Source organism: Piliocolobus tephrosceles, chromosome 6 (assembly GCF_002776525.5).
Source record: "Piliocolobus tephrosceles isolate RC106 chromosome 6, ASM277652v3, whole genome shotgun sequence".
In the NCBI taxonomy this organism is placed as follows: Eukaryota; Metazoa; Chordata; class Mammalia; order Primates; family Cercopithecidae; genus Piliocolobus; species Piliocolobus tephrosceles.
This window is the reverse complement of record NC_045439.1, coordinates 36,788,328-36,811,404: the sequence shown is the minus strand read 5'-3', so window position 1 is coordinate 36,811,404 and position 23,077 is coordinate 36,788,328. Positions and strand designations below refer to the sequence as shown.

General features: G+C 47.6%; 1 protein-coding gene across 3 annotated transcripts in view; it reads left to right on the top strand.

Moving 5' to 3' along the window:
- SUSD6 (sushi domain containing 6) overlaps positions 1–9,594 on the top strand; it is a 103,628-nt gene extending 94,034 nt beyond the window's left edge. For all 3 annotated transcript variants that reach the window (XM_023182773.2, XM_023182774.1, XM_023182777.3), the window contains exons 5-6: positions 3,174–3,601; positions 5,449–9,594. In XM_023182773.2, the coding sequence (XP_023038541.1) occupies positions 3,174–3,601; positions 5,449–5,474 (454 nt within the window). In that variant the 3' untranslated portion in view covers positions 5,475–9,594. The remainder of the gene's footprint in view (positions 1–3,173; positions 3,602–5,448) is intronic.
- The last annotated feature ends 13,483 nt before the right edge of the window (positions 9,595–23,077 follow it).

The following is a 23,077-nucleotide window of genomic DNA, read 5'->3' as shown; positions in this document are numbered from 1 at the left end:
TAGGGGCGAGGAGCATGAAGGGTGGGGCTGATGGTGCTGGCCCTGCGTGGATTCCCAATGATGGACTTTTCTTCCAGGCCATTGTGGCTTCTGCAGTTGCTTAGCCCTTCCTGGCAGTTCCTCATTCCCTCTTGAGGAGTAACATTTTTTTTTTTTTTTTTGACAGAGTCTTGCTCTGTCACCCGGGCTGGAGTGCAGTGGCCGGATCTCAGCTCACCACAAGCTCCGCCTCCCGGGTTTATGCCATTCTCCTGCCTCAGCCTCCCGAGTAGCTGGGACTACAGATGCCCGCCACCTCGCCCGGCTAGTTTTTTTTTTGTATTTTTTTTTTAGTGGAGACGGGGTTTCACCATGTTACTCAGGATGGTCTCAATCTCCTGACCTCGTGATCCACCAGTCTCGGCCTCCCAAAGTGCTGGGATTACAGGCTTGAGCCACCGCGCCCGGCCGAGGAGTAACATTTTTTATATATCTTCACAGTCCTCCATCAGTCACTGTTATAACTCACAAACATAAAAGGCCAAACTAAACTGCAGTCAGTAAAATGTTCCAAGTTTGGATTTACAGACAAGGACCAGGCTGGATTTGATCTCTGTGTACTATGTGTGCTTTTCTTTCTTTTGCTTTGTTTTTGGGAAGAGGCTAGCAGTTATTTTTAAAGGCTATTAATTAATAGGATGAAGAGAATTTGAAGGGGATTGTTTACTTGAAATAATCAGCTATTTCCACCTAAAGTCAAACTGATCAGTTCTGCATCTCATCTAAATTAGGGAGTTTTCCCCCCACTATAGTTAACTTGTAAGTTTGTTAAAAGTAACTGGCTAGTTTTGCTTGATTTGAGGGGAGATTTGGTTTTCATTGTAGACCCCATTTAAATTTTGTGCTATGTACATATATTACTTTTTAAGCCAAACACTATTTTGAGTAATAAACATCAAGTGCATACCCGTGTACACACTGCTTTCATTTTTGTCTTTTTCTGAGACAGGGTCTCACTCATGTTGCCCAGGCTGGAGTGCAGTGGCGTGATCACAGCCTACTGCAGCCTGAACTTCCCTGGGCTCAGGTGAGCCTCCCACCTCAGCCTCCCTAGTAACTGCGACCACAGTCATGTGCCACCATACCCAGCTAATTTTTTTGTATTTTTTGTAGATACGGGTTTCACCACGTTGCCAGGCTGGTCTTGAATCCTGGTCTCAAGCAGTCTGCCCACCTCAGCTTCCTAAAGTGCTCCCATCAAATTTTCCCTTCCTTCCAAAATTCTCTGCCACTTCTCTCCTCTCAGAGTGTAGGTAGCACAGATTTTGCTTCCAAGAGCAGGTGAGGAAATTGAGAACTACTAACAGCAATCTAGCAACAATAATATGGTCCAGCAACAGACCATCTGTATTTCTTGAAGTGATGAGCTGAAAGGACACAGCATCACCTAGGATTGGCCTGAATCCAGTCCTGAGGAAACTATTAGACAAGTCCAGATTGTGGGACATTCTTTGAGACAGCTGGCCTGGACTCTTAAAAAAAAAAGTCAATGTAATGAAAGAAAAACTAGTGGACTGTTTAACAGATTAAATGAGATGAAAGAGACAGGACAATTAAATGCAATACATGATACTTAACTGGGTCCTGGATGAAAACAAAGAAGACTGCAGCTGAAGTAGATATATTTTTGGATAGTTAGGAAAATGTGTGTTACTGTATTACACCAAAGTTGAATTTCTGGGATCTGATAATGTAGTTATATCAGAAAGGATACTCTTAGGAAGTATATGTTAAGTAACGTCTTCACTTTACTTTTAGATGGTTCAGGGAAAAAAAGGCATATTTATGTGTATAACAAAAGTGATCCCCCAAAAAGGTATCTGCATGACATGTATGATGTTGAATAAAAGAAGCCAGAAACAGATATATACTCTCACAAATTTACTTTGTTATCCCATTCAAGTAAAGATTAAAAATATGCAAAACTGTCTGGGTGCCATGGCTCATGCCTGTAATCCTTTGGGAGGAGGAGGTGGGAGGATTGCCTGAGCCCAGGAGTTCAAGACCAGCCTGGGCAACATGGAGAAATTCCGTCTCTACAAAAAATTGGCCAGGCATGGTGGTGCATGTGTTAGTCCCAGCTACTTGGGAGGCTGAGGTGGGAGGATCACCTGAGCCCAGGACATTAAGGCTGCAGTGGGTTGTGATCACGCCACTGCACTCCAGCTTGGGCAACAGTAAGACCCTTTCTCAAAAGAAAAACAATTTTTTTTATTAAAAAAAATGTGCAAAACTAAACCATAGTGTTGAAGGATTCATGTTTAGGTAGTAGAACTGTTAAAATAAAAAAGCAAAGAAATGATTTTCATGAAAGTCTAGATAGTGGTTACTTTTTGTGGTGAGGCAATGGGAGTGATTTTGGGACAGGTGCACAGGGCGTAGGGTCTGGGCAGTGTTATTTTTCTTGATCTGTGTAGGAGTTTAATACCAGTGTTACTTTTGGAGTAAATCAGCTAGCTGTACATAGATTTTTCTTGTGTTCTCTTTTCTGTATTTGTGTTCTAATTTTTTTAAAAGTTTACAAAGTTAAAAAAAAATCAAGCAGTATGGCTGAGTCAGAACAAAATTATTGTGATTTCTAGTCCAGTATCCCACTTTAAGGCCATAGTGCTTCCCTGTTTTTTTAACGGCTTTATTGAGATATATTCCACATACCATACAATGTACCTATTTAATGTGTACAGTGAAGTGGTTTTTAGTATATTCACAGATATATGCCACCATCATTCTCTCACTTTCTTAGCCATGCTCAATGAATGCTTTTATTTCTGGGTCTCTAGGCTCCTAGTTTTTCCACAGGGCAAAAGGGCCAGGTGCCTGTGTACCCAGAGGTTAAGAACACAGTTTTTGGAGGCTGATGGAACTGGATTCAAATCCTAGCTCCATCCTTTACCAGCTGTGTGATCGTGGGCAAGTTAATTAACTTCTCTGAGCCTCATTTGCATTCTTGGCAAATCCCTACCTGAAAGGGCTGAGGTGAGAATCCAGCATGATAAGATGTTTAAAATTCTTAGTGCTTTGCCTGTTATATAGTAAGTGCTCGAAACTGGTGACTGCTGCTATTATTATTATTGTACTTGTTTATCTGTGTGTTTATTCTAATTCATCCTTTGTCTTTTCCTCCTCCACTCCAGGCGTGACCAGGGAGTATCTGGGGACCAGGTCTCCATCACGGTGGATGGAGTCCAGGTTGCACTGCCATCATATGAGGAGGCTGTATATGGCAGTTCTGGTCACTGTGTGCCACCCGCTGACCCCAGAGTACAGATTGTGCTGTCAGAAGGGTCTGGGCCCAGTGGGAGGAATGTGTCAAGGGAGCAACAGCCGCCGGACCAGGGGGCCTGCTCCTCTGCAGGTGGAGAGGATGAGGCCCCAGGCCAGTCTGGACTATGTGAAGTCTGGGGCCCTCGGGGCTCAGAGACTGTGATGGTGCATCAGGCAACCACCTCTTCCTGGGTGGCCGGCTCAGGGAACCGCCAACTGGCACACAAAGAAGCTGCAGATTCAGAGAACAGTGACATACAAAGCCTTTTATCCCTCACGTCAGAGGAGTACACAGATGGTGAGTGGTCTGAGCTGAACATGAATTATTAGCTGCTTAGGGTCCTTGCTGGGAGTGAGGAAGGACTGTGAGCCTCTCTAATAATTGGTATATTTTTAGCAAAAAAAGATAGTACCTGGGGTATTTGCCTGCAAAATAGAATTTCACCCTCAGAGGACTGAGTAGGGCTTTGGGCTCTCTATAGTGAGACTTTTCACTGTTGCCCATGAATTCTGATCGTTTGGAGTCTCTGAGGCCATTCATGGTCACAGAGCCTTGCTAAATCAAAAGATAGACAGCTTGCTGGAGTTGTGGATGGGGTCTGTCCTCTTGTTATAAATGTTATGTTCCTGAAAGGTCGGGAATGACAAGGAGGCATAGGTTATTTTACAGAAAAATGAGAGCCTATCCAGAGCAGACAGCTGCTGCTTTCTAAACAGGAGTGTTCCTGGTACTATGCTAGTTCGTTTGCTTGCACTATCTCAGTTAAACATCACAATGATCCTAAGACATAGGTGTTTATTGACATCCCCATTTTATAGCTGAGAAAACTATGGCTCAAAGAAAGTAAGTCACTTGGCCCACTGGTAAATGGCTGAGCTGGGATTTGAAGCCAGATGCTGCCTTCCAGGTGGCTCTAGCACCTTTGTGGCAAACAATCATAGAATGAAATTATTGCCTCCTGATGTTTCTGCCTTTGCCAGAGCCCAGTTTACCTTGGGCTTGAGTCTGTCACTTTGAAAGCTATCTTTAAGGTAAATCCCAGTGTGGTTCAGGATGAGACTAACCCTAGATGCCCCTTTCTATAGTGAAGACTTGTACACTCAGAAAGCTTCCCTAAAAGAGCCTTCGAGGAAACTTTATGCTTCCTGGGTATCCTGGGCGTAGTAAATGTCTAAGGTTTAGAATATCTGAAAGCAAAGAAGTTGGAAATTATTGAAGGCAGATCATGTTTATGGAGCTTCCTGGTTATCAACAGCTTGCCTTCCTTTTTCTTGGTTGGCCATTAAAATAGTTGACCCAGGTTTGAATCTGGAAGCCAGTAACCCCACAGTCAGCCACATATATTGTGAGATATGTCTAAGTATATATCATAGCCCTTATCCTCCCAAGGAGCCAAGGTGGGGCCCTCCTCTTCCTCCTCTTCCATGCTACCTAGCTTTGTTTTTTGTATATAACAAGCATTTTGAGAGGCCATCTTGTGCCTAACGCTGGACTAGGTTTCAGGGGTGATACAGAGAAAATATGAAATGTGCTATCTTCCTGCATGGAGTATCAGCCATTTGGGAAGATGGTGGGGCCTATACTCAAGAAATAATAGAACCAGGAATTGTAGCATCTATGTCAAAATGAGGGGTTCAGAAAACAAGACACAGAAGTCAGTGAGTTCTTTGCAGGCCATGCCTGAGCTGTTTGGGACTGATAATATCCTAGGAAGTTGGGAGCTTGAGGCCCACAGCATATGAAGAAGCTGAAACCAAAAGAGGGGAAATGATTTATCCAAAGTCACACGACTGGCAGATCTCTTTAGGAGGCAGTGGGACTTCACAGGGCTTTGTAGCCTCATAGGGTGGAATTAGGAGAGAAAGAGAAGCGACTAGACCAGCAGAACTAAGGCAGAGAGGAGGTTGGTTTGAATACCAGGCTGAACATTCAGTTTTGTTTCACATAGACAGTGAGAAAGATAAGCTAGAAAGTCATAAAAAGGAAGTAGGGAGTTTTTGCCTACCTAGAAGTGTATGAGTGGGACATTTACTTTCTTTAAATTAGGGGCTATGTGGAATAGCCCCTAATTCGCAGAGGGGTCGAGAGTGCTCTGGAGACCCACACGAGATAACCACTGTGCTTTTCTTCTGGTCTTCCTGCAGATATTCCACTGTTGAAAGAAGCATGAGGGCAGCGGCCAGCCTTTCCTCTCTGCGAGGTTCTCTCAGCCCTTCCTCCCTCTCCCTGTGGGATTGAGCACCCTGTACTCTCCAGCCACCTTACCTGGATACCTGAGCTGCCACCTGTGTACCTATGTATCTCTGAGGGCCCACCTTGCTGGAAACTCAAGGAAGATTCTCACCATCTGCCTGTTGGACAGCTAGAGGAATTGGCTCTTTGCCTGGCCTACCTTCCTGTCTGTTGGAGACATATTTGAATGTGCTGGATCGAACCCTCCCTTTTCCTAAGCCTCTGGGTCCCCTCCAGCCAGCTCTTTGGCGGCAGCCCCCACAAGCTCCTGTGGGCCTGAGTGCTGCTGTGTTTACTTGTGCCTTTCCCCCACCCTGTCCAGTTTCCCTGTCATGCAGGCTTGTTGCTGTCCACAAGCCTTAGTGGCTGCACTGCTTCCCCCTGCCACATAGGGGGCCAGGCCTGGGTCTATCCTGTTTCCTTTGAGGGCTGCCCCTGCTGCCCTTTGCAGGAGCAGATCCAGGTGTGAGAGCTCTTGAGTCAGGAGTGGCAGAAGTGGCTCTAACTGGGGTGAGAGTGTAGTCCCTGGGCTTGCCCTGGGTTGACCCTGGTGGCACATTTCCTTGGCTGAGGATGGAAGATTTGGAAAATCATGCCCAAGCTGGCCCAGGACCCAGCCATCTGGCCCAAAGGCGCAAGCTCCTGGCCTTGTTGAGTTGAGAGTTTCCAAGAAGCATCCAGAAGATCCCAAGGGAGAGAAGGAAAATGGCTGATAATGATTGTCTTCCTAATATGCAAGTTGTCACTTCCTGCTTCCAGCGTCGGCCTTCCTGGCCTTGTCTTTTTTCTGTTTCCCTGGAGTATAAGGGGAAGTTGCATGCTGCCTCCTGGGTTTTATCCCAGATAGCTCTGGCTTTCTTGCTACCCACAGGGGCCTGGGGCAGGAAGGAGAGTTGCTGAGATGCCATGGAGTGCCCATCTGGTCACTGGCAATCTGGGCAGGTTGCCCCTTTCTGGGTTTGTGGTGATGGAGGGGAGGCTGAGGGGCACAGACTGAGTCCCCGGATGGCTGCAGGCAGCTTTAGCCCAGTCCTGAGGATCCTCCTCACCATGGTCACGTGCCTTAGTAACTGTGCCCAGGAAGTGGCCTGCTGCTTGCTGTGCTGCTGCTTTTCCTACTTCTGCCCTTCCCTGCCACCACTCGCATGTCACGGCTGACAAACGATTCCTTGTCTTCCCTGGCCCCCTGGGGGAAGGGCTGAGAAACAGTCCATGTGCACCCTGACCTTACTGGCCTGAGGTGGGCAGAGGGGTGTGGAGTAGCTTGGAGTACAGAGCCCTGGGGGAGGAGCCCGCTGATGAGGGGCACTCTCCCATAGCCATGTGTTGAATGCCAACTAGGCTGGGGTGGACGAACTCTGCCAGCTGCTATCATCTTCAGAAGATAGACGCAGCAGTAAGGAATGTTTGTTTCGCTTTTTTCTGAAATTTTCTGAAGCACTGTGGCTGGGAAACTTCGAAGCGGACCCTGTGCTGCATGTCTGCTCCTCCCCTGAGCCTCTCTGATTGGGGGTGGTAAAAATAATAAAAATCCCAGTATATTTTTCAGTACCTTACCTAACAGGGTTGGCTTCAGGCATGGGTGGCCTAGAAGATGAGGGGAGTGGTCTTCTCCCAGCCTGTTACCCTCTTGCCTCGGCGCTTACACACGCACTTTACCACCCAGTCATTCCCTGGCCTCTTACTGCCACTTGTAGTCTTCCTTCCTTCCTCTCAGGGTAAGGGCAGTGCCTGCTGTGCCTGTTGGCCACTCCCACACTTCGCCTCCCCCAGAAGCCCTCATCTGCCTGCTGAGTCCAAGAAAGCATAGTTAGGTAGGGAGCTGGTTGGAGAAGGTGCTAGAACCAGAAGGCAGATGAGACTAGCATTGGCCCACCTGGAGAGGTGTCCCTAATGGCCCCAGTCGCCTTACCACACCCACAGCAGTGCCCTTGTCTTCTTCCAAAAAAGAAAGCAGGGACAAATGGGGGAGGGGTGGTAGTCCGAAGACTCACTACTGAGCCTTCAGCTTTTATTTTTCACTGTTTCAAAACCTGAATTCTATTCTAGAATGGTTTTTAAAATGGAAGATCTTACCTTTTTCTATCTTGTTACTCTGGGGTTTTTCCCCACTAAGAGATTGCACTTTTTGTTTGGGGTTTATTCAGCTGCATAGATGACCAGCTTGATCCCTGGTGAAATGAAAAGCCTTCCTTCTCCTGAAACCTCTTTCCACCCTGCCCTCCACTTAACAACACTGAGGAGCGCAAGCCCAGGCTTGCCCACCTGGTAGGAAAGGAAATCCGAACAATGGGAGCCTTGACTCCTCTCTTGGCTCCTCCCCTCCTTCTCGTCGTCACTGGCTTTGATGAGGCCCACTTCCCAGAGGCTGCTGGGCCTGTGAGTACAGGAGCTCATTCTCCCCTCGCTGCTGAAGTCTGTGACAGCTTCTTCCCCCAGTTATTTCTCTTTCTTCCAAAGCAATTTCTTCTTAACCATCAGCCATGTGCTGCTATTTCTAGGGCTTCTGGGCTTTGTCCCTTACTGAGGGATTAGGGACTCCACAGCTGCCTTGAGGTGGGGCCTGGCTGAGAGACAAGGGCAGCAGCAGGTGGCAGGCTGTTAGAAGAGAGGCTGCCTAAGGAGCCCGGAGCAGGTGGAAACAGGTGGTAGAAACCAGCCACAGCCCTGCTTTCCCGGGCTCACCTCTAGGGCATTCCAGCAGAAGGCTGATGCAGGAGAATGGCCAGCACCAAAGGACATTTAAAAGAGTTTTTGGGTTTGTTTTTGTTTGTTTTGTTTTGCACACTTGAGCTGACGGTATAATATCCTGGTGACTTGCAGTCACATTCTAATGACTTTCAAGGGCCAGAGTATGGTGAAAATCACTTAAAAAATCCGTCCCTTCCATGCCTTCGTTTAGCGGGTAGGCTCTATCTTTTGCCATTTCTGTATTTTATGTGCTGTGTTCCCGTTTCACTGGGTATGAACTGTGAAATGGACTGAATCCTGGCCACTTTATGAGTTTGGTTTTATAAGGCATTTCAATGTACATTCTATAAATACAAGCACTCCATTTGCAAACAGATCTTAAGCTAATATTTTCTTTCCCATTCATCTTGCCCTCCTCCTCCTCCCGCCAGCTTTAAAGTTCAGTGGAGAAGCCAGATGGCAATTCAGACAAAGGTATACTCTTCCTGCTTCATGGGTGGTGGCACGGGAATAGATAGCCCTTGGCCCTTTGCCTCCCAGTCCCAGCTGAGCACTCAAACCACTTGGTTCCCACATAACGTTGTCGCCTCCACTTCTGAGGAACATCCTTGCATAGAGAATGAAATATGCTGCAAACATTTCTGCATCCTTACTCCTCACCCCCAAAGAAAAAAAAAAGGCCTAGCAGGGAAGCAGCATGCAGGCTTCACAGCTTAATGCCAAGGCCAGCGAGTGAGGCTGGGAGCTTCTTTTAGGCCTGCTGGGTCTCTAGGCTCTTGGAATAGGGACGGTCATTATTGGTGCCCCAAGGTGGGACTTGGAGAATATTTTGCTTGGCATATGTTTGGTCTGAATGATATAGTTGCTGGTTCCCTAGAGAGGAAAAGGTGGCAGGCCCAGCTTTGCTGGGAAATGGCTCCTAATTTCCCGTTGAAACCCTAGTAGAATTGTGAATGAAAACCCCAAAGTTGAGCCCCTCTGCCAAGCAGCAGAGCTAGCAGAAGGGGATGCAGGGGCAAAGCACTCAATTGCCAAGCAAGGAGGAGAGATGTACGTGGGCTGTGTGGCAGTCCCCACACCCTGCTCTGGCTTCTTCAGGTTATCGCACCACTATGGAATCCTTTGTAGAATGGTACTCATAATGGTTTAAAACAACACATTCATAATCGGCTCTGTGCAGGATGTCACTCAATCAGTTTGGGTTTGCTTTATTTTATTTTATATATATATATTTTTTGGTATCCTGTACATTGCAGTGGGTGTGAAGATAGTATTTTAATATTTGTATAAAGTTTAATTTAATTTTAATTGTTCTATGTATATAACTGCATTTCTAAATAATTAAAAAAAAGTTCTTATGAAGGCAATTATGGGAAATGTAATCCTTCCTGAAAGCTTTTGCAGAAACCTTAGATTGAAAGAGGATATGTGGGCCGGAGGTCATGGAAGGATGAGGTACTAGCTCTGTAGGGAGGGTGCCTGGCAAGAGGTGGAGGAGCCGGGATGGAGAGCACTTTGTGAGGCCAAGGTGGTTGGATCACTTGAGGCTAGGAGTTTTGAGACCAGCCTGGCCCATCAAGGCTGGTCTCAGGATGGACCAGCAAAAGTCCATCTCTACTAAAAATACAAAAATTAGCTGGGTGCAGTGGTGCATGCTTGTAATCCCATCTACTTGGGAGGCTGAGGCTGGAGAATCGCTTGAACCCGGAAGATGGAGGTTGCAGCCAGCTGAGATTGCACCATTACATGCCAGCCTGGGCAACGGAGCAAGACTGTCTCAAAAAGTAAATAAATATAAAAAAGAAGTCTTGGCCGGGCACGGCAGCTCATGCCTGTAATCCCAGCACTCTGGGAGGCCGATTCAGGCAGATCATGAGGTCAAGAGATTGAGACCATGCTGGCTAACACAGTGAAGCCCTGTCTCTACTAAAAATACAAAAAAAAAAAAAATTAGTCGGGTGTGGTGGCGGGCACCCATAGTCCCAGCTACTCAGGAGGCCGAGGCAGGAGAATGGTGTGAACCTGGGGGGGGGCGGAGCTTACAGTGAGTCGAGATCACACCAGTGCACTCCAGCCTGGGCAGCAGAGCAAGACTCTTGTCTCAAAAAAAAAGGCCACCAAATCTTCAGTATGGTGGGGTGCGGGTGCTTGGGCAAGGGAGGGATGACAGCAAAGGGAGGTTCAAACCGGGCAGGAAGCCACCATGGCTTCAGTGTGGCAAGGAGGGCATTTGAAATGAGCTCACAGAAGCAAGGCTTTGGATTATATTCCTGGAAAGAGCAGATGTCTTGGAGCAGACGGGAAGAGAGAAGGAACTGTGGTGATGGCTCCCAAAACACCAAGGGTTTCAGGAAGAAGGCAGTGAGGCCCAAGTTAAAATAAGGGAAGCATTCTATTTATCTGGGGAAACTATGGCAACAGTAGGCATTGCTGGCACTTCAGTGGGCAGGAGCAGTGAGGAGGGCAGGAACACAGGGAGAAGTGGTGGGAATGCATTCAGGGAAGCCAAAAGCAAAAGATAGCTGGCAACATGCCAGGATTCCTGTTGATGCGAGCCAGTGTCTACTGAGTGCTTCCGTATGTACCAGGCGCCCTTCTAGGCTCTTGGCCTGCAGTAACTCCAGATCTGGCAGCTGCGCTAGGGGATGGGCATTCTGATTAACCCTGACTTTGCAGGTGAAGAAGCAGGCTCAAAATAGTGTAGTGAAGCTTGATTATAAAGTCACACAGTTCTGAAATACGGAAATTGGGACTCAAATATGATTGTCTCACTGCCCAGTGTCTTAATATCTGCCTTAAAGAACACTGCACCCAGCATGCAGGCTTCTTTATGTTGCAAGAACAGAAAACCCCACTGGCTTAAACCACAATGCGCAGCTGATTCAGCACCCAGCACCCCACTTCCAGGCTAATTCTATCAAGACCTGGCTGGAATGACATCATTTTCTTTCTCAGAAACTCTTCATGAAGAGTCTTGCTTTATTGTTTAGAGTAGGAAAGAATTTACAAACCCTCAGTAGTCATTTGTTTCAAATGCCCACTTTTACAGATGAGGGCACTGATGTGCATGGCTGTACTCTGATTTGATCAAGACCACATGGCTAGTTGGTGGCAGAGCTGGGCTGAAATTCTAAGCCCCTAGTCTGGGTCCAGTGTGTGTCCCTGTCCCACCATCTTCAGCAAGTCCACTCTCTTCTGCTTGGCTTTGGAGCCCGGCCCCATCCTGTTCTCCAACACAACTTCCCTCTGCATCCTGAACACCCATGACTCATTGTGTCAGAGTATGCCAGAGTCACTGTGGCTCTCTTGGCTCTGAATGTTGCTCCTGGGGAGGTTGGAAGGAGGAGCAACACCTGAGGAGAAACTCCTGTATTAGTCCATTCTCATGCTGCTATGAAGAAATAACATGAGACTGGGTAATTCATGAAGAAAAGAGGTTTAGTTAACTCACAGTTCTGCGTGGCTGGGGAAGCCTAATCATGGGGGAAGGTACCTCTTCACGGGGTGGCAGGAGAGACAGTGCCAAGTGAAGGGGGAAGACCCTTATAAAACCATCACATCGGCCAGGCGCAGTGGCTCATGCCTGTAATCCCAGCACTTTGGGAGGCCGAGGCGGGTGGATTACCTGAGGTTAGGAGTTCGAGACAAGCCTGGCCAACATGGCGAAACCCCGTCTCTACTAAAAATACAAAAATTAGCCAGGCGTGGTGGCTCATGCCTGTAATCCCAGCTACTTGGGAAACTGAGGCATGAGGATTGCTTGAACCCGGGAGGCAGAGGTTGCAGTGAGCTGAGATCGCGCCATTGCACTCCAGCCTGGGCAATAGAGCGAGATTCAGTCTCAAAACAACCAAAAACAAAAACCAGCACATCCTGTGAGAACTCACTATCATGAGAACAGCATGGGGGAAATTGTCCCCATGATTCGATTACCGCCACCTGATACCGCTCTTGACACTTGGGGATTATTACAATTCAAGGTGAGATTTGGATGGGGACACAGAGCCAAACCATATTACCTCCTGAGGCAACCTAGGTATCTAGGGGAAGTTCTGAGAAGCTCTTCACTCCTTTCCTAGTTCCTTCAGATCAGGGCCTGGGCAGGAGGCAAGGAAAAGAGCCCCAGTATGAATAGGGAATACTTCCCAGAGTTCAAGACCTGGGGCAGCACTTTCTTTTCCTTCCTGTCTTGATCTCAACCTGAGGCTGTGGCCCATCTGCAGCCTAGACTATGGAGAGGAGACTGGGGAAGGAAGAGAGCTGCCTCCTTTATCACCTGCTTCCTCCTCACTGGGTGACAGGCGGCCTCTTTCCCCTGCATTGGAAGTGGCAGGAGAGGAGGGAGCTCAGAGGCACGGGTAGTGAGACTCCGGCTGGCCAGAGGCACTGCTGCTGAATCCCCCACTCTGATAGTGGCAAGGCCCAGCTGAAAGGAGACTCTTTCTTTTCTCCACAGACCTTGGAATGGGAAGAAGGGATCACAGGGAGATTCTGAGTGGCCCAGTCCATGGTAGCCGCCCAGGGTGGGGGAAATGGCACTGTCCCAACCTTCCCCACTCAAGTGATCCCAGAAGCCAAGCTATATATGGAGCGGGTCTCACGGTCTATCTTCAAGATGAGAGGTGACAGCAGCAAATGCAGTTGTGCCCCAATAGGGACTTCGGTCTGGTGGGGAGCATGTGGGGGAGTGTCAGCTCCACAGGACATCTACCACACATCTTCCCTTTCCCCAACCTTCCTTGATGTTTACTGAGTACCAATAGGTTCCCAGGACTGGATAAGGTGCTTTAAAGATATTATTTTAGGCTGGGAGAAATGGCTCATGCCTGCAATTCCAGCATTTTGGGAGGTCGAGGTGGGAGCGATCACTTGAGGCCAGGAGTTTGAGACCAGCCGGGGCAACAGAGCAAGATCCTGTCTCTACAAAATTTTTAAAAATTAGCCGGGTGAGGTGGTTTGCACCTGTAGTCCCAGGTGCTCAGGAGGTTGAGGTGGGAGGACTGCTTGAGCCCAGGAGGTTGAGGCTGCAGTGAGCTATGATTGCTTCACTGAACTCCAGCCTGGGCAACAGAGCAAGACCCCGTCTCCAAAACCAAAAAAAAAAAAAAAAAAAAGAGAGAGGTGTTCTTTTAATCAATCAACTCAGCCAGTCTTGCAAGGCAGATGTCATTACCCTTTTTATAAGTGAGGACAGTAAGGCTCAGAGAGATTCAAGTACAGTCCAAGACCACATAGGTCATGAATCCTCAGCTGAGCTGGGGTTTGAATTCAGGTGTGCCACTCCAGGCCTCTTCACCTCACACTGCTGACTCACTCTCCTCTTCTACTCCCCAGCTTTTCTCCCTGGGTTCAACTGACCGCTTCACACCTACTATCCTACCCGAGAATCCCTCTCAGCAATGCCCAAAGCCAGGACACCAAGCCATTTAGAAAAATGCAGCCCAGGTGCTCAACAGTCTCAGCAGTCAGGATGGGTTCTCGGTCCCTGGAAAGATCAGGCAAAGCCAGGAGACCCAGGCAGCCCATGTCTCCTCCCTGGGCCTTGCTTCTGAAAGGTGAGGAGAACGCTCTGTATTCTCAGGTCTTCCCGCTTCTCCTCGGCACTAGAGCTGGGGGCACTTGCCAGGCTTTTCTCTTTGTTACAGAAAAGGGAATTTCATCGGCTGTGAACCTGGGGTGAGACATGACACATTCCCAAGTTGAGCCTGGGTTTGTCCTTCAAGCTGCCTGGTGATGAAGGAGCATTACTGGGCTTGGGGACCGTCCAATCCCACACCCAAGAGGCGAACAGCTGCTTGGCATTTCCTGTGACGCTCCAGTGCCCCTAGAAAAGGAAATTTCACAAGCTAGGAATGTCCCAAGCAGGCTGTCTGGGACAGCGTACACTGTTCTGAACCTGGGGGAGTAGATGATTCTATGGTTCTTCCTGCAGAGGTTTTGGCAAGTGTGGACTTCCCCATAGCAGAGGCTTTCTGGGGGAGTAAGTAGCCCTGCCTGCAGCAAAGGCAGCCTATCGCAGATGAAGCGTGCCAGCAGGGCTCAGCATCTGAAGGGACTGGGGTATGCGACAAGACTATGGCTCAACACAAATGCACCCAGCATGGGGGCTGCCCTGGCTTCTGGGGTTGGCCTCTTGAGGGCCTTAAGCAGCTGGGCTCCAGAGACTTTTAGGGACTTTTGGTGCTGTAGCCTCTCTCTGGGAAGGCCATTCCCCATTCCTGCTGCAGTCCTCATTCATTGACTCGTGTGCTAATTCATTCAACAAGATTTTATTTATTCATATTCATTTTGAGGACTTTACACAAAGCCTGCTGTTAGGTTCTAGGAACATAGTGATGAACAAGACTCAGTCTTTGCCCTCAAAGAGTTTGTAGTCCAACAGGGGAGAAAGAGATTAGACAGCTTTGTAAAAGTTAAGGCAGAACTTAAAATTGAAACAAACAAACAAAAAACAAACCTATAATGATACACCAGAAAAGTGCTTGGGAGTGATGAGAAAGGAGCTAATTTCTTTAGGGTATGAGCAAAGATTCCCCAGAAAGGTGCCACTTGCATTGGGTCTAAATTGTTGTGTTTCGATATTATTGATAGATAAGTAAGTAAATGAGGGGCTGTGGGATGGGAAGAAGAGGACTTTTCAGGCTGTAGAGACCCATAGAAGCAAATGTACAAACATCTTTTTTTTTTAAGACAAAGTCTTACTGTGTTGCCACGCTAGAGTGCAGTGGCACAATCTCAGCTCACTGCAACCTCTGCCTCCCAGGTTCAAGGAATTCTCATGCTTCAGTCTCCCAAGTAGCTGGGACCACAGTCACCCACCACAATGCCCGGCTAATTTTTTGTTTTTGTTTTTGTTGGTAGAGACGGGATTTCACCATGTTGCCCAGGCTGGTCTTGAACTCCTGAGCCTAAGCAATCTGCCCATCTCGGCCTCCCAGAGTGCTGGGATTACAGGCATGAGCCACTGCGCCCGGCCAGATGTACTAACATCTAAAATATGAACCACGTGAAACTGCCATTTTTGCAGGTTTAAAAAGAAAAAAGTTTAGATATGGGCAATTTTAACCTAACATATAATTGTCTTAAGATCTGCTCAAATTAGGGATGCCTTTCTTCTCTGACTTAGACTACATTTTAATTATTTTAATCACAAGAAGGAAATTCCAGGACACCCAAAGTGTCCAAAGTCGTCTTGTCCTGGAGCCTATGCCCCACCGTAACAGAGCACTGAGCGTAGCTGACTCTTTGGTTACCATGAGCCAGCTCCTGCCGGCTGACTGCGGGAGGCGTTTTGAGAAATCGCATGAGCTGTTCAAGTCTCCAGGACGGCACCAATGCACTTGTTCTTCCAGGCGGACAACAGAAGGACGCCCACAACTCATAACTAAGTTCCTACCAGCAACAGGCAGGCAGCTATTCTAATGCAGAAATGTTTTGACCCTTTTTAATGTTTTCCATAGGGCGGAAAATGAGAGACAGAAGTTACACCCATTTACAGCATTCTCTCCTTGTTAACTTTTTCTATTTTTTATTAGAAACATTCAAAAAAAATCAAGTTATCTTATAATAAGAGTAATACATATTAAAACATCAGAAATAATATTTTTTCACCTCAGGTTGGGAAAAGAAAAGGCTTAAAAGTATCCAGTAGGAGTGTAAATTGGTACATTGTCTATGGAGGGCAGTTTGGCAACAACCATCAAAATTATAATGTAGGGCCAGGCACAGTGGCTCACGCCTGTAATCCCAGCACTTTGGGAGGCCAAGGCGGACAGATCACCTGAGGTCAGGAGTTTGAGACTAGCCTGGCCAACATGGTGAAACCCCGTCTCTACTAAAAATACAAAAAATTAGCCAGGTGTGGGGGCGCGTGCCTGTAATCCCAGCTACTGGGGAGGCTGAGGCAGGAGAATCGCTTGAACTTGGGAGGCGGAGGTTGCAGTGAGTCGAGATTGCGCTACTGCACTGCAGCCTGGGTGACAGAGACAGACTCAGTCTCAAAAAAAAAAAAAATTACAATGTAGTTCCTTATCTTCTTCCCTTACTGGACTCATTTAGTCCTAAAGACAATAAGTGAGGGCAGAGAAGAGAGTTACATATTCAGAAAGAGGGAACGACCCCAACCAAAACAAACAGAATGAACCCTACAATACCAGATTGGAATTGGAGATATTGACGTGAACTTACGGTTTTCAATATACATAATCAATATAGAAATAAATATAGAAGTACTGTGGGTTTGCTGGTATACACACAGTCACACTCACGCACACACACACACACAGATTCCCCAGCTCTTCCCAGAGGACTTGCTAGCAGTGACACCCCAAAAGCAGTGAGTACACCTGGCATTCAGATCTTTGCTTTAAAATAGTATTTTCAGCCGGGTGTGGTGGCTCACATCTGTAATCCCAACACTTTGGGAGGCCGAGGCGGGTGGATCACTTGAGGTCAGGAGTTTGAGACCAGCCTGGCCAACATGGTGAAACCTCATCTCTACTAAAAATACAAAAAAAAAAAAAAAAAAAAAAAAAAATTAGTTGGGAGTGGTGGCACATGCCTGTAATCCCAGCTACCTGGGAGGCTGAGGCAAGAGAATCACTTGAACCTGGGAGGTGGAGGTTGCAGTAAGCCAAGATGGTGCCACTGCACTCCAACCTGGGCGACAGAGGCTCCATCTCAAAAAATAAGTAAATTAATGAATTAATTAATATTGTCCTTGAAAAGGACCCAGGGCTCCTTGGAGAAATGGCTGATTCCAGAGCTGAGGCAGGAAGACTGCGAGATGAGCCTGGAACATATGGTATCAGAAAGCAAGAAAGTGCTCAAAGAACAATAGGGACATGCCCGAAAGACTCCCATTGAAGGGGCTTCTTCTGGCCACATCAGGGACATTTTGAGCATCAAAATAAATAATGATTATAATGGATTATAATCCATTGAATAAAACAGAAGACCATGAATCCATAGAGATAAATTTTACAGTGGAGACACCCAGCAGACATTACTTTCATCGGTGGGACAAATCAAAATCGTGTACCACCTGACAGGAGGCACCAAGTGAACACAGCGTCACTCCCATGATATTCCTACAGAATGCAACCTACACTAATAATGGAAAAGAAAATGAGGCAGACCCAAAGTGAGTGATAGTTCACAAAATAACTGGCCTGTAATCTTGAAAATGTCAAGGTCATGAAAATCAAGGGAAAATCTGAGAAACTGTCCCAGACTGAAGGAGACTAAGAGACATGAATAAAAAGAAATTAACGTATGATTCTGAACTGAGTCCTTTTTCCATAAAGATGTTACTGGAGCAAAACTCAAATAGGGTCTGAAGATTCAATAGTAGTAATGTCTCAATGTTGACTTCTTGATTTGACAGTTGTGGTTATGTAGGAGAATATCCTTGCCGGTGGGAAACACACATTAAAGTATTGGGAGGGGATTGGGAAAAGTACTCTCAAATGCTTCAGGAAATGTTCTGTAAATTTGTGATTATTTCTAAACAACATTATGTAGATAATGCACTCTTTGAAATGATATGAAATTCTTTCACCCTGGAAATTGTATGACTTAGTTTGTTCCTGTTGCTATAACCCAATACCTTAGAGTAAGTAATTTATAAACAATAGAAAGTTCTCACTGTGCTGGAGGCTGGGAAGTCAAAGGGCAGGGCACCTGCAGATTTGGTGTCTGGTGAGGGCTGCTCTCTGCTTCCAAGATGGCACTTTCTGGCTGCATCCTCTCGTGGTGGAAGGGCAAAAGGGCTGATTCCTACATCCTCACGTGGGAGAAGAGACGGAAGGGCCCAAAGAGGCCTGGCTAGTGCCCTCCAGCACTTTCACAGGGGCATGAATCCCATTCTCCCAGGTGGAACCGTCATGACCTAATCACCTTCCAAAGGCCTCGCCTTTTAATACCATCATCTTGGGGTTTAAGTTCCAACATACAAATTTTGGAGGGACGCATACATTCAAACCATAGCATTCTACTTGCAGGAATTTTTCCTAGAGATATCTTGTTCATATGTGTTACATCTAAGTTACTCAGTGCAATGGTTTAATAAAGCAAAGATTTGAAAATAACCTAAACAATCACCAACATGGGCTGGTTAAATACATATGATATATCCAAACATAAAATGCATACAGAAAAAAAAAAAAAAAGAATAATACAGCCTGGCACCAATGGCAGAATACATGGTATGAAAAAGGCCAAGTATGGAAGAATAGAAGAAATAGGCCAAGTATAGAAATGCAATCATTTGTGTACCAAAAGATATAAACAGTGTCAATGTGCTTGCTTCTGTATACACAGAGGATGTCTGTAAATATACCCCAGACACTGAGAGCACTGGGTGACTCTGGAGAGAGGTTCTGGTGCTTGGGAGAGTGACAAGGGAGGAAGAATCTTCTACACCCTTTTGTACTTCAGAATTTTGAAGCAAGTGAATGTATTACCTGTTTAATAAATTAATTAAACTAAAATTATATATTAAAAAGTGAAACGCTCTGGGCACAGTGGCTCATGCCTGTAATCCCAACACCATGGGAGGCTGAGGCAGGAGGATCTCTTGAACCCAGGAATTCAAGAGCAGCCTGGGCAACATGGTGAGACCCTCATCTCTACCAAAAATTAGAAAAAATAGCTGGGCATTGTGGTGCATACCTGTGGTCCCAGCTACTTGGGAGGCTGAGGTGGAAGAATTGCTTGAACCCAGGAGGTTGAGGCTGCAGTGATCTGGGTTCACGCCACTGCACTTCAGTCTGGGTGAGAGAGATCCTGTCTCAAAACAAAACAAAACAAAACAAAAGGGCTGGGCGTGGTGGCTCACGCCTGTAATTCCAGCACTTTGGGAGGCCGAGGCAGGCAGAACACAAGGTCAGGAGTTCGAGACCAGTCTAACCAACATAGTGAAACGCTGTCTCTACTAAAAACAGAAAAATTAGCCAGACATGGTGGCAGGTGTCTGTAATCCCAGCTACTTGGGAGGCTGAGGCAGGACAATTGCTTGAACTCGGGAGGTGGAGGTTGTGGTGAGCAGAGATGGCACCACTGCACTCCAGCCTGGGTGATAGAGTGAGATGCCTTCTCAAAAAACAAACAAAACAAACAAACAAACAAAAAGGCATGCAGGCCGGGCGCGGTGGCTCAAGCCTGTAATCCCAGCACTTTGGGAGGCTGAGACGGGCGGATCACCAGGTCAGGAGATCGAGACCATCCTGGCTAACATGGTGAAACTCTGTCTCTACTAAAAAAAATACAAAAAACTAGCCGGGCGAGGTGGTGGGCGCCTGTAGTCCCAGCTACTTGGGAGGCTGAGGCAGGAGAACGGCGTCAACCCAGGAGGCGGAGCTTGCAGTGAGCTGAGATCCGGCCACTGCACTCCAGCCCGGGCGACAGAGCGAGACTCTGTCTCAAAAACAACAACAACAACAACAACAACAAAAGGCTTGCTACCTAGACACAGAAGGAATAGAAGGAATAAGTTAACAAGAAATTTTAAAAATTTATCTGATCTCTTGTTACAAATTAGTAATCTGCCTTCTGGGACAGGTCACACAGCTACCTGCAGGGCCTTGCTTAAGAATAATAAACTGCCGGGCGCGGTGGCTCAAGCCTGTAATCCCAGCACTTTGGGAGGCCGAGACGGGCGGATCACGAGGTCAGGAGTTTGAGACCATCCTGGCTAACACGGTGAAACCCCGTCTCTACTGAAAAATACAAAAAGCTAGCCGGGCGAGGTGGTGGGCGCCTGTAGTCCTAGCTACTCGGGAGGCTGAGGCAGGAGAATGGCATAAACCTGGGAGGCGGAGCTTGCAGTGAGCTGAGATCCGGCCACTGCACTCCAGCCCGGGCGACAGAGCAAGACTCCGTCTCAAAAAAAAAAAAAAAATAATAATAATAATAATAATAATAAACAATTCTCAGTGCCTGCTATTCTCATCTACTTTATCCGGAAAGATAAAATTATTTGTTGGGACTTTCAGTATTATGGATGGACTTGTTCTCCCTTCCCCCCATTCATATGTTGGAGTGTTGAAGCCCTAACTCTCAGTCCCTCAGAATGTGATCGTATTTGGAGATAGGGTCTTTAAAGAGGTAATTAAGTTAAAATAAGGTCACCCGATGGCCCTAATACAATATAACTGGTGTCCCTCCAAGAAGAGGAAATAGAAGATGATGTGAAGACACAGGGAGAAGACAGCCTTGTATGAGCCAAGGAGAGGTCTGGAACAGATTTTGCCCTCACAGGCCTGGGGATGAACCAAACTTGCTGACATCCTGATATTGGACTTCCAACCTCCAGAATGTAAGAACATAAATTTCTGTTGTTTAAACAACAGTCTATGGACTGATCAGGCTGCCCAGTCTATGGAAGATTGTAATGGCAGCCCTAGCAAACTCATACATTCAGTCTCAGAAGTGGGGGTTGGACCAGGGCTTCTTCCCACAACAAGAACACATCCAGGCCAAGTGCGGTGGCTCATGCCTGTAATCCCAGCACTTTGGGAGAACTGAAGTGGGTGGATCATTTGAGGTCAGAAGTTTGAGACCAGCCTAGCCAACATGATGAAACCCCATCTCTACTAAAAGTACAAAAATTAGCCCAGCATGGTGGCTCATGCCTATAGTCCCAGCTACTCGGGAGGCTGAGGCAGAAGAATCACTTGAATCCAGGAGGCGGAGGTTACAGTGAGCTGAGATGGTGCCACTGCACTCAAGCCTGGGTGACAGAGTGAGACTCTGTCAAAAAAAGAAAAAAAAAAAGGAACACATTCAGAGAACGGGCAGGCAGCCAGCATGGAGGGGGCTGGTGAGGGAACTAGTGAGAAAGGGAAGAAGGCACCCAGTGGGGCAGGACTTTGAATGTCATACTAAGGATATGGATGTGATTCTGCAGGCAAATGGGAGTCACTGAAGGATACTGAAGAGAAGAATGGTGTGCTCTCAGTATAACATATCGGGAAAGAACTTGATGGACAATGGATTGGAGTGGACACCAACTGGAAAGACCACTTCAGGCATCTGGTAAAAGATGTTCATTAGCCCTCAGGTGATGAGAGCAGAAGGTGGGCTTGACTTAGCTAGGAAGAATTCACAGAATTGCTCATATATTTGGGAAAATCATTCAGGCAAAGGCATCTTGAGCTTTGTGGCTGACTGTATGGAAAGGAATGAGAAACAAAGGGATCAAAAAAGCTATGCATAGCAAGGAGAAGAAAGGCGGGAAGGACAGAGAAATGAACAAATAGCTTTGATTTGGAAGAGTGTGTGCAGGGAACCTGTGCAGAGGGCTGGAGAGCATGGGTCTGTGGACTGTGACCAGGATGCGGAGCAGGGTCCATCACACTTGTTCAGAGGGAAGAACCAAAGCCTGTTTCAAGAAATTGCTTCTGGGGTGAAATAGAAGTGGTGTGTCTCCCACAGGAAGACGTAAGGGAACTTGAAGGACCAGAGTACAGCCCACCTGTGAGAGGCAGTAATTTAGCCCCTCCCATTTTTCTCCATGGCCAGATCTTGGGGGCACCATGCCCACGGCTCTGCCGGGTCTGTTGCAGGCCTAGTTTTTCATTCCTGGGATAGAGTATGGAGGCTGCGGTGGGAGGATCACCTGAGCCCAGGAGATCGAGGCTGCAGGGAGCTGTGTTCGTGCCAATGCACTCCAGCCTAGGCGCCAGAGTGACACCCTGTCTCAAAACGAGCAAACAAAAAACAAATCAAAACAAAACTAATGATGCAAAATTTTAAAATTTAAAAAAAAGAAGAAAATACAGGGTCCACGAAGAGGAGTGGATCCACCCCGTCTTCCTTCCCCGCTGCCATGCCCTTTGGCAGGCAGCCGACCTCACGCCCAGAAAGCCCCAGCTTCAGAGTACGAGGGCAAATTCTTCTGCCTGCGCAGGCCATGGTGCTCGCCACCCTCGCGGTCCGCGTGCGCGTCCTCACGCAGGCTCAGCAGCGCCCGGGCCTGCAGCAGAGGCCGGAGGAAGCACCACGGGCAGCTCAGACCCGAGGGCGCAAGGGCGCGCCGGGCGGGCAGGGCCAGGGCAGAGGGTCCGATTTCCTGACTGGAAAAAAAGTCGCTCTCCCTGGGAAGAACTCGAAGAAGTTGGATGTCTGACATTCACCTGGGATTTGGGGTCTCGGCCTGCGGGCGACTCACCCCACCCACCAGGAGCCCACGAAGCCGGGCCGGCTCAGCCCGCTGGCGCCATCTAGTGTCGAATGAGGAGGCGGCCTTCTGCGGCTGGAGGTGACGCTTGGGCTTGGGGTGAACGAGTTAGCTTCCAGGTTATCAAAACGGGGGTCAGCGGGGAGTCGGGAGTGTGACAGCCAGTCCTGCTGGACTCTGTATTCTGTTTGCTAGAGCTGCGGTAACAAATTACCACTAACTGGGTGGCTTGAGGCAGCAGAGGTGTCTTCTGTCACAGTTCTGGAGGCCAGAAGTCTGAAATCAAGGCGTGGGCAGGGCCGTGCCCCTCCGCAGGCTCTAGGGAGAGTCCTTCCTGGCCTCTTTCTAGCTCTTGGCGGCTGCCCGCAGTTCTTGTTGTGGGTTTGCTTACAGATGCCTCACTCCAGTTTCTGTCTTCCCGTATGTCCAGGCCCCGATCTCCCTCCTCCTATAAGAACATGAGTTATAGGATTAGAACCCACTCAATCCAGTAGGACTCATCTTAACCTGATCACAGCCTATTTTCACATAAGATCACATTCACAGGAACCAGAGGTTAGGACACCCTCCACAGAATCTTTTCGCTCGACAGATGTGCCCGGAGCACCTGCAAGGTGCCAGGCTGGTGCTGAGGGTTGGGAACACGGAGCTGCTCTGTCCTTGAGGTTCTC